We start from the raw sequence: 9,164 nt of genomic DNA on the forward strand, positions 1-9,164 counted from the left end.
AGAAGACACGAGATTATTAGAACAGAGCCTGCCACGTGATTAGTCACGTTGTACTGTTGCTCGAGTTATGTTAAGTGAAAATCTGTAAACCGCCTGGAAAACCTAAATTCCTCCTGTGGTGCGGGATACAGCTGTTGATGGTCCTTTCTCTTGAGCCCACAGAGCAATGACCCCAGAATTGCTGTGGCTTGTCTGGTGGCTTGGGGGTAGAGAGGGGGAGAGAGAAGGGGGCTTGGTACCTTGACCTTCCTTCACCTTCTTCATTTGATACGTCTTTTTTGTAATAAATGTGTTATGAAATGTATTCTAAAATGTTACCCATGTTCAAAAAGGTCTTAGGACACCCTGAACGCCCATGTCCCCAGCACCCAGCTTCGGGAACAGTATGTACCAGATAGGACCCACTTGAAGCAGCAGCCCCAGACCATTCCCCTCCAAAGGTGACCATAATCCTGAATTCCAAATCTTTTTGCCTTTGTACTTTTACTTAGTATTTATCCCTAAACGTTACAAGGTCATTCTCCACATTTTGAAAGCTTACGTAAGCTTACATGGACTTTTTCTCCTCGTTTTAAAGAGATTTTTAAAAATTTTATTTTTGAGAAAGCACTAGGGTGGGAGGAAGAAAGCGGGGGGGGGGGGGGGACAGAGGATACGAAGCAGGCTCTGTGCTGACCACAGTGAGCCTGAGGTAGGGCTTGAACCCCGAGATTCTGACCTGAGCTGAAGTGGGGCGTTCAACTGACTGGGCCACCCAGACGCCCCATGGACTCTTTTACTTCACCCGTAGCCCCTTATTCATTGATTTCTGTCCCAATAAGCCTGGCCCCAGAGAGCCGGCCGCCATTCCTTTGGCTGAGCCCTCGGTGAAATGGCTGGCGTTCCAGGCGCTTCCTTAGAAGGTCACCAGAGGAGGAGCAAGAAAGGACTCTGAGGACGGGAGAGAAGGCAGATTCGGCCTCCGGGCTCCACGTGAGGGGAGGGAGAGTCTGGGAGGGCTGGCGGGCAGCCCGCTTTCTGGGCGGACCCCCTCAGGGCGAGACCGTCTAGCTCGCGGCTTCAAGGTTCCTTCACGGTGGCCTCAGCTTTACCCCCCGGGCACTGGGTGCCCCGCTCCGTGCTGCTGCAGAGGCGGGGGAGCGCCCCAAGGCCAGAGGGAGACTCAGGGAGGACCGCGGACCGCCTCCCGGTTGGCGTGCCCTGCGGGCCCCAGGGTAGCACGCCCGCTGCTCCCCGTCCGCCGGCCTTTGTCTCTCTCGGGCTCCCGTCCGCCCGTCCGTCCCCCGCGCCCCCATTGGCCGCGGCCCCAGCCGGGGACGGGAGAGGAGGGAGCGAGTGGGCGGGGCCGCGTGGCGTCAGCGCAAGATGGCGGCCTCGGCGGCGCTGTTCCTGCGCTTGTGGAGCGAGCTGCGGCTCGGCGCGCGGGGGCTGTGCGCCAGGCTAGCGACGCCGCCCCCTCGGACCCCGGACCAGGTGAGCCGGACGGAGGTGGGCCCCGAGTCCGGGAGCCCTTTCGTGGAGTTCTGGGCGGACCGCCGCCGCACGGAGGTTCCGGGACGCAGCACCTCAGGGTGCTGAATGGAACGCCGCCCGCGTTTTGGGGAGTTTCCTGCCTCCCGGGGTGGGCAACGCTTGCGCCCCCGAGCTAGATGCTGTGGGCTCAAGTGCGTCCTCAGAACACCACCTCCTCTGGACCCCACGTGGGCGCCAGGGGAGGGGAGGTCACCTGTTCCCTGTTTCAGTGGCCGCCCAGGTAATACTTGAGGGGGAGGAGCCCGGGATGCTGGGGTGCCACTGCGGCCTTGGGGGTATTTTCCCCGCGCTGGTGGTGATGTTTGCGCTTTTGATTCAACCTGCCTCTACACTGACAGAGATCCAGCCGTTCTGACCTCCAGGCTGATCACTTCGTGCCCTTAAAACTCCGATGGCCCCTCTGCCCTCGCTTTCATCCCTTCCCTTCTGTACCCTACTGCTGTGAGCCCCGGGCATCCAAATGCCATACCTACCCGTCCTGTCCCTTTTTGTGCCCTCTGTTGCCTTGCTCCTGGAAGCCCAGTGTCTTGCCAGACTCCCTGATCTCGTTTCCCTGCCCTACAGGATCCTGGACACCCGGCCTATCAACTCTTGAATCCCTGGGGCCTGGTCCGGGGCAGTGTAGTTTTTGACTATTCTAAGAGATCCAGTCTCCTGGTTGCGCCTCCAGAGACAGCACACCCCGAGGCTGTGTGGTTGTCTGCTTCCTGGCTTCCGACCTTGATTCTTCTCCAACCAGGGTGCCCCAATCATCCTGATCTTTCTTCTCTTCCAGCTAACCTCCCTCTTTCTCAATTGCAGGCCACAGAGATTGGGAGCCGCACGGGCACTAAGGCCCAGGCTCAGGGTCCACAGCAGCAGCGAGGCACAGAGGGTCCCAGCTACGCCAAAAAAGTCGCACTCTGGCTTGCTGGGCTGCTCGGGGCCGGTGGGACTGTGAGCGTCATCTATATCTTCGGTGAGGGGCATATGCCTGTTCCCTAATTTTGTTCCCTTGGCCCTCTTTTCTGTAGAACCTCTTTCCCCTGAGGGTTTCACCCACCTTCATCCCCTGGCTCCTCCCTGCATAAGGCAGCCAACTAGAACATCATCTACCTTGGAAATGGGAGAAGTGACCTTTCTTCTCCTTCTACCCACTCTGCTGAAGGTTCTAGTCTTAGTTCTGCACTAGGATATAGAGAGTCAGTTGGAAGAGGGAAAGATGAGGAGAGGACTGGGCCAGCCTCCTAAGCAACCTGTTCCTTTAGCACCCAAAACTCCAGCCCTCCCTCTAGTCCCTTCTTCCTTCAGAGACTTAGGAGGCCCTGCCCCAGTCCCTCTTCTCTCAGGAACCCAGAATCCTGACTACTAGTCCCCTTTCTCTCTTGATCTTAAGAGACCATGCCTCTTTCTTCTTTCCTCAGACCCAGGAGTCTAGGCCCCCTGCCCTCTTCCTCCCTCAAGACCCAGGAGACTGAGCCCTAATTTCACTCATTCCTCCCTGTCTTCCTTGCAGGAAACAACTCTGTGGATGAAACTGGCGCCAAGGTGAGAGGGAGAGAGACCCAGAGGCTTTGCCAGGGGTCCCATCCTGTGTGTCCTCTCCCCTTTGGTCTGTTCGGGCTCATTTCTTGTCTAGGGGTGAGCCTCTCCCTCCCAGGGACCTTTGCCTACTCCCAAGGTCCCGGAGATTCTTTTTTTGGGTTTGATGGGGTTCTGCCCCTGCCATCCCAAATGCTACATTTTTGTCTCTACCTTCCAGATTCCCGATGAATTCGACAATGGTGAGTAAAAGCACAGATTCTGAGGTCCCCTGAACCTTTCTACTCTGCCATTTATAGGGATGTTGCCCTTCCCATCTGGTGCCCTTCTGCTCCACCTCCTTCCATTGGGGGGTAGGGGAGTCAGCAGCTGGATGGCTTTGTGGGGAGGGGCATTACAAAGCCCCAGTCCTCTTGGCTGGCCCAGGAGCAGATGGTCAGGGAACAGATGGGGGAGGGGAGTCCATGGTGGGAATGCTTGGGAAGAGGGGCCTGTCTGCCACCAAACACATGGCTTCCTGTGCCTTAGATCTGAGTGTCTGCACCCTTAATCCCCTCCTCTTTATGACAGCCTCTTGTTCCTCCCAGTCCCCCACCCCATCAGGCTCCTCATTTCCAAAACAATGTCTCTTTCCTCCCTCCCTCTTTTAGTTAACCAGCTTTTGGTGGAGAGTTTCTAACAAATTGGATAGTAGAGAGTAGTTGTCAGTTCTGTCACACTTGGCCCTTCCCCGGAGAAAAATAGAATTGGTAGGTCCAGAAAGCCACCTGTTTGTGCTGGGGAAGTTTGCAAACCCACATGTTAACACATTGATTATTTAAGCTGGGCAGGTGGGTAAGCATGAAGTTTTAAGTGGGTAGTCTTCCTGGATTGAACAGATTAGCGTATTGATTTAAATTGAGCAGGTGAACATGCATTGTGTGTGTTTATTAACATAACTGGTTTCAGTATTTTTGGTTTTTTGTGGTTTTTTTTAATGTTAGAGAGAGAGCATGCACACACGTGTGCACAAGCGGGGGAGGGGCAGAGAGAGTAGGGGGACAGAGGATCTGAAGCAGGCTCTGGGCTGACAACAATGAGCCTGATGCAGGGCTCATACCCAGAATCCCTGAGATCATGACCTGAACCGAAATTGGATGCTCAACTGACTAAGCCACCCAGGCACCCCGGTATTTTGGTTTTGAAAAGGCAGGTCCATAGATAGTGGTTTAATTAGAGTAAAAATGCTGTAATAAAGCAGGCGGTCATGTAAGTTCCCTGCTTTAAACCGGATTCAGTATATTCGTTTGAACCAGGGTTTTTCGGGGCACCTGGCTGGCTCAGTCAGAAGAGCATGCAGCTCTTGATCTCGGTGTCGTGAGTTCAAGCCCCGTGTTGGGTGCAGAGATTACTTAAATAAACAAAAGTTTGAAAAAATAATAATAAAAAAAAAAAAAACAGGATTTTTTTAATTGGTACTTTGGAGCAGGTAGTTCTTTGTTGTGGGGAAGTCCCCTGTGCATTGAAGGATGTTTAGCATCATGCTGGGCCTCTGTCCACTGGATGTCAGTATGTTGACAAGCACATAGGTCTTCAGACATTGCCAGAGTTTCCTGGAAAGTGGCAGACGAGATGGCTCCAAGTTGAAGACCATTAGTTAATAGGTATAGCTGTATGTATATACTTAGCGTAGTTTAGATAGGCTCAGCATACTCATTAAAAGCAGGCATACCTGGAAACCTAGTGGTTCAAAATGAGCTAAACACATGACGGTGTAACGTCAGCACAGTTGTATGTGGGTTTTTTTTTTTTCCTAAAAGTAATTTTTTTTTTTTTAAGTTTATTTATTTTGAGAGAGAGAGAGAGTGAGCAGGGGAGGGACAGAGAGAGAGCAAGAGAGAATCCCAAGCACTATCGGCATGGAGCCCCATGCAGGGCTCAGACTCATGAACCGTGAGATCGTGACCTGAGTTGAAACCAAGAGTTGGATGCTTTACAGACTGAGCCACCCAGGTGCCCCATTTGTGAGTTTTAAGTGGGCAGATGTATAAACATTCTGTTCTATATTTGGGGTGGTGTGTGGGGATAAGTATTCACGTTCAAACTGGGCAGGTGAATAAATGTATTTGTTCCTGCCTGGCGGTCACGTCATTGCCTTCTACCTTCGGACTTAGAAATGAACTCATTCATACCAGGTGGGTATGTAGACCTGTTTGTGTCTGGTAGGGAAATAAAGCTCTGGTGTGTCCAGGAGGTTGAGCAGTGGCTCATCTTGGAATCCCTTTGTGCCCCGGTGTCCTCCTAGATCCAATTCTGATACAGCAGTTGCGCCGGACTTACAAATATTTCAAAGACTATAGACAGGTGAGCAGGAGTCCTGAGCCCGGTCCCCATCCCTCCGGCACCGGCTCCTGCCTCCTTGTCTGAGTGTTCCCATTCTGTCCTTCTTCCACAGATGATCATTGAGCCCACCAGTCCCTGTCTCCTCCCTGACCCTCTGAAGGAGCCATATTACCAGCCACCCTACACACTGGTCTTGGAGCTAACTGGCGTCCTCCTGCACCCTGAGTGGTCGGTGTGTCCCGGGGAAGGCAGCGGGCTGGGGACACTAGATAGACATGGGTGGCTGCGTTGTGATGACGTGGTCAGGAGCAGAGACTTCGCAACCAGCTCCACTGTCACCAGGGAAGAAGGTGTCACTCTCATTGCCTCGCTTTTCTCAGCTGCGAGACTCCCCACCCTGTAGGTTGTTGTAAGTGTGCCTCGGCACCCAGTGTGTGCTACGGAGGAGTCTGCTGTTACTCTGGGACCCAGACCCTCGGTCACAGCTATGTACTCCTGAGCCCCCAAGAACTACAGAGATGGGGGAGAGCCCTCCAGTTCTGGGAATCCCCCCAGGCTGGGGGGAGCTTTATCCTGTTGGGGGCTTCTGGGTCTTGGGGTTTCACTGTCCTCACTGCTTTCACTGTCCTCACTGCCTCCCCAGCTGGCCACTGGCTGGAGGTTTAAGAAGCGTCCGGGCATCGAGACCTTATTCCAGCAGCTCGCCCCTTTGTATGAAATCGTCATCTTTACGTCAGAGACTGGCATGGTAAGGCCTCAGGACAGGGGAGGGATGGTCAGTGAGGTGGGAGATGGGGAGGGTCAGGGCTCAGCCTGACCTTGTTCTCCCTCCCATCCCACCCCTAGACTGCATTCCCACTCATCGACAGCGTGGACCCTCATGGCTTCATCTCCTACCGCCTGTTCCGGGATGCCACAAGATACATGGATGGGCACCATGTCAAGGTGCCATGTGGGGGCTGTGGGCAGTCTTCTGGGACTTGGTAGGGGGCTGGCACTTCCTGAGGGAGAGAGCTCTGACCCCAGCCTCAATCCTGCTTCTGCCCCAGGTCTGGTTCTGACAGGACTTCAGCTTTCCCCCAGCACGGGCTGGGCCTCTAGGCTCTTCTCCCTTCCCTCTGAATCTGGGAATGGGAGTGGGGGTAGATAGGACCTCTCCAAACAAGACGGTTGGGGGTAGTGCATGGATATAAGGTTTGGAAGCCGTCTCTTGTCTCTGCATTCAGAAGTGAGTGTTTTGGGGACTGTGTAATTGTAACCATTATATCATATGAGACTCAGCCTCGTTTGCATTTCCAGGACATTTCGTGTTTGAATCGGGACCCTGCCCGCGTAGTAGTCGTGGACTGCAAGAAGGAAGCCTTCCGCCTGCAGCCCTACAATGGCGTTGCTCTGCGGCCCTGGGATGGCAACTCTGATGACCGGGTCTTATTGGACCTGTCTGCCTTCCTCAAGAGTGAGGCTGACCCCTGACCTCCTGGCCTCTGACCCTGGAGCCCATGACTCTCAAGAGGACTGATAGATGCTTAATTCTGGCTTCTATTTATTTATTTTTCCATGTAAAATTGGATATATTTGAGGTGTGGAGGTTCACAAGCATCTTGCAGTCTTTAGAAGCTTCTGAGAAGGTTTAGAGGTGCTCTGGGGTATTTAGGGGATGTTCAAGGGAGCCCTTTTAGAGTGTTGAGAGATGTTCCACGTAGCTCTGATCTTTATCCTTCCCTGCGGCCTTTCTGCCTGGCTGACCCCTGCCTTCTGTGCCCACAGCCATTGCACTGAACCGTGTAGAAGATGTCCGGACTGTGCTAGAGCATTACGCCCTGGAGGATGACCCACTGGAGGCTTTCAAACAGCGGCAGAGCCGGCTAGAGCAGGTGGGTGCTCAGATCTGCAGTGGCGGGTGGGGGAGGGGGGCATCACGTCAGTTCCCGAAGCTCCCAGGGGAGGAGCGGTGGAGCAGCCTGTCGCTGTCTGGCTGTAAGACCTTGAGTGTGGACCTTGTCTTCCACACAACCTGTCTGGGAGGGCTCTTGTCATGGGGGAGGGGCTGGTAGATTCCACAGCCTGCTTGAGAACAGGAGGCAGGAAACGCCAAGCATGGTTCTTGGAGAAGGGTAGTTTGTGATAGCTTTGAGCAGATCTGAGGGCCCAGGTTTGGTGTGGACAGAGGGTTTGAGTCAAGCCTGGGGAGAGGGATCCCCGGACACTTGGCGGAAGGGATGGGGCAAGGCGTTCTGGTGGTCTTGATGTGATCCTGGTAGTTTGGAAGTGAGGCTAAGAATACGGATGGAGTTTGGGAAAGAGATTCTCAGGGGTCTAGATGGAAGTTGACCAGATTGCGGGTTGGGTGCCTGGGAGTGGGGCTGGAGTTCCTGAGTGTCCAAAGGACAAGGCCCTAGAGATTTAGGCCTGGGATCCTTCAGCATCCAGGCAGGGCTCATACAGCTGAGGGCTGGGCACTGGGGGCCTGGGGAGCAGGACGGTGCAGTCTGGTGAAGGGCCTAGGGTCTCAGCAGCATCCAGGTTAGGATAAATAGGATCTGGGATAGGTTCGCAGGGTTCAAGGGAGGGGCTTCCTGGGACCTGGGGAAGGGGATCATGACCATCCCTGCGATTTGAGTCTGGGCTGGGTGTTCTAGGGGGTTGGGGAAGGGGTTTGGGCTGGGTAGAGATTTAAGGAAGGTGGCCTCTCGGCTGGCGGAGCCTGGGACGAGACTGCGGGCCCCAGGCTGACCTTGCTCTCTGTCCCTCACCCCAGGAGGAACAGCAGCGCCTGGCCGAGCTCTCCAAGTCCAGCAAGCAGAACCTTTTCTTTGGCTCTCTGACCAACCGCTTATGGCCTCGCTCCAAACAGCCCTGACTTCTGAGCCTCTGCAGACTCACTGCCTAGGTCCTGGGCCCTAGGCCCCAGTGCTCCCAGACCATGGCTCGGGCAGCCACATCCAATAAAGTCCATCCCAGATGCCACAGTCCTGTGTCCGGAGAGTCTTCAGATGGGGGCATCAGGGTGAGGTCCGGGACTCTTGGGTCATCGTCCCATGGGGGCTGATCGGCTGCAGGGCACGGAGTAGGTTCTCTGGTGGATCAGGACTGGTTTTGAATCCTGGCCTGGGAATCTGAAAACTTGGCTCCCTCTGGCCATGTCTTCGTATGTGCTGTGTGACCCACAAAAAGAGCATCTGCCTCTTTGACCTCAGATTCCTCGTCTGTGGAAAAGGGAAGAGAGGGCTGCACTGGGGCTTTTAGAGACAGGTCGATGCCAGGCTGCTGTGTGTATGTGCCGAGTGTGGGCTCAGTGGGGCTCTGGGAGCCTGGAGACCCTCCTGTCTCAGGAGGGCAGCTGCTGTTCCCTCTGCCAGCTGTGGCCCCCGGGGAAGGTGGGCCTGGAGTTGCTTGAACTGCTTTCTCAATAGAAGCCAGAAGTTGGGTGCCTGGGTGGTTCAGTCAGTTAGGGATCTGACTCTTGTCATGACGTCCGCTCAAGCCATGATCTTAGGGTGATGAGATCAAGCCCTACGTCGGGTTCTGCCAGGGCATGAAACCTGCCTAAGATTCTCTCCCTCTGCCTCTCTTCTGCTCGCACACTTGCACTCTCTCTCCAAAAAAAAAAAAGAATTAGCCAGAAATTGGGGTTGTTTTTTTTTTAATGTTTGTTTGAGAGAGTGAGCACAGTGTGAGCGCACACGAACAGGGGAGGGGTAGAGAGAGAGAAGCCCAAGCAGGCTCCCACATTGTCTGTGTGGAGCCCCGCATGGGGCTCAAACTCATGAACCATGAGATCATGACCT

At 54.4% G+C, this 9,164-nt stretch overlaps 1 protein-coding gene across 3 annotated transcripts; it reads left to right on the top strand.

Moving 5' to 3' along the window:
* The first annotated feature begins 1,027 nt into the window (after positions 1–1,027).
* TIMM50 (translocase of inner mitochondrial membrane 50) lies at positions 1,028–8,345 on the top strand. 3 transcript variants are annotated; one of them, XM_027044617.2, is made up of 11 exons: positions 1,028–1,488; positions 2,335–2,491; positions 3,029–3,060; positions 3,275–3,296; positions 5,339–5,397; positions 5,489–5,608; positions 6,020–6,124; positions 6,223–6,321; positions 6,676–6,832; positions 7,144–7,250; positions 8,135–8,345. In XM_027044617.2, the coding sequence occupies exons 1-11, from the start codon at positions 1,366–1,368 to the stop codon at positions 8,234–8,236; spliced, it is 1,083 nt and encodes a 360-aa protein (XP_026900418.1). In that variant the 5' UTR covers positions 1,028–1,365; the 3' UTR covers positions 8,237–8,345. The 3 variants fall into 3 exon arrangements, with proteins under 3 accessions (XP_026900418.1, XP_014932983.2, XP_026900419.1); XM_015077497.3 differs by having other exon boundaries at positions 1,030–1,473; XM_027044618.2 differs by lacking the exon at positions 1,028–1,488 and adding an exon at positions 1,564–1,753.
* The last annotated feature ends 819 nt before the right edge of the window (positions 8,346–9,164 follow it).

This window comes from Acinonyx jubatus, chromosome E2, assembly GCF_027475565.1.
Source record: "Acinonyx jubatus isolate Ajub_Pintada_27869175 chromosome E2, VMU_Ajub_asm_v1.0, whole genome shotgun sequence".
Lineage (NCBI taxonomy): Eukaryota > Metazoa > Chordata > Mammalia > Carnivora > Felidae > Acinonyx > Acinonyx jubatus.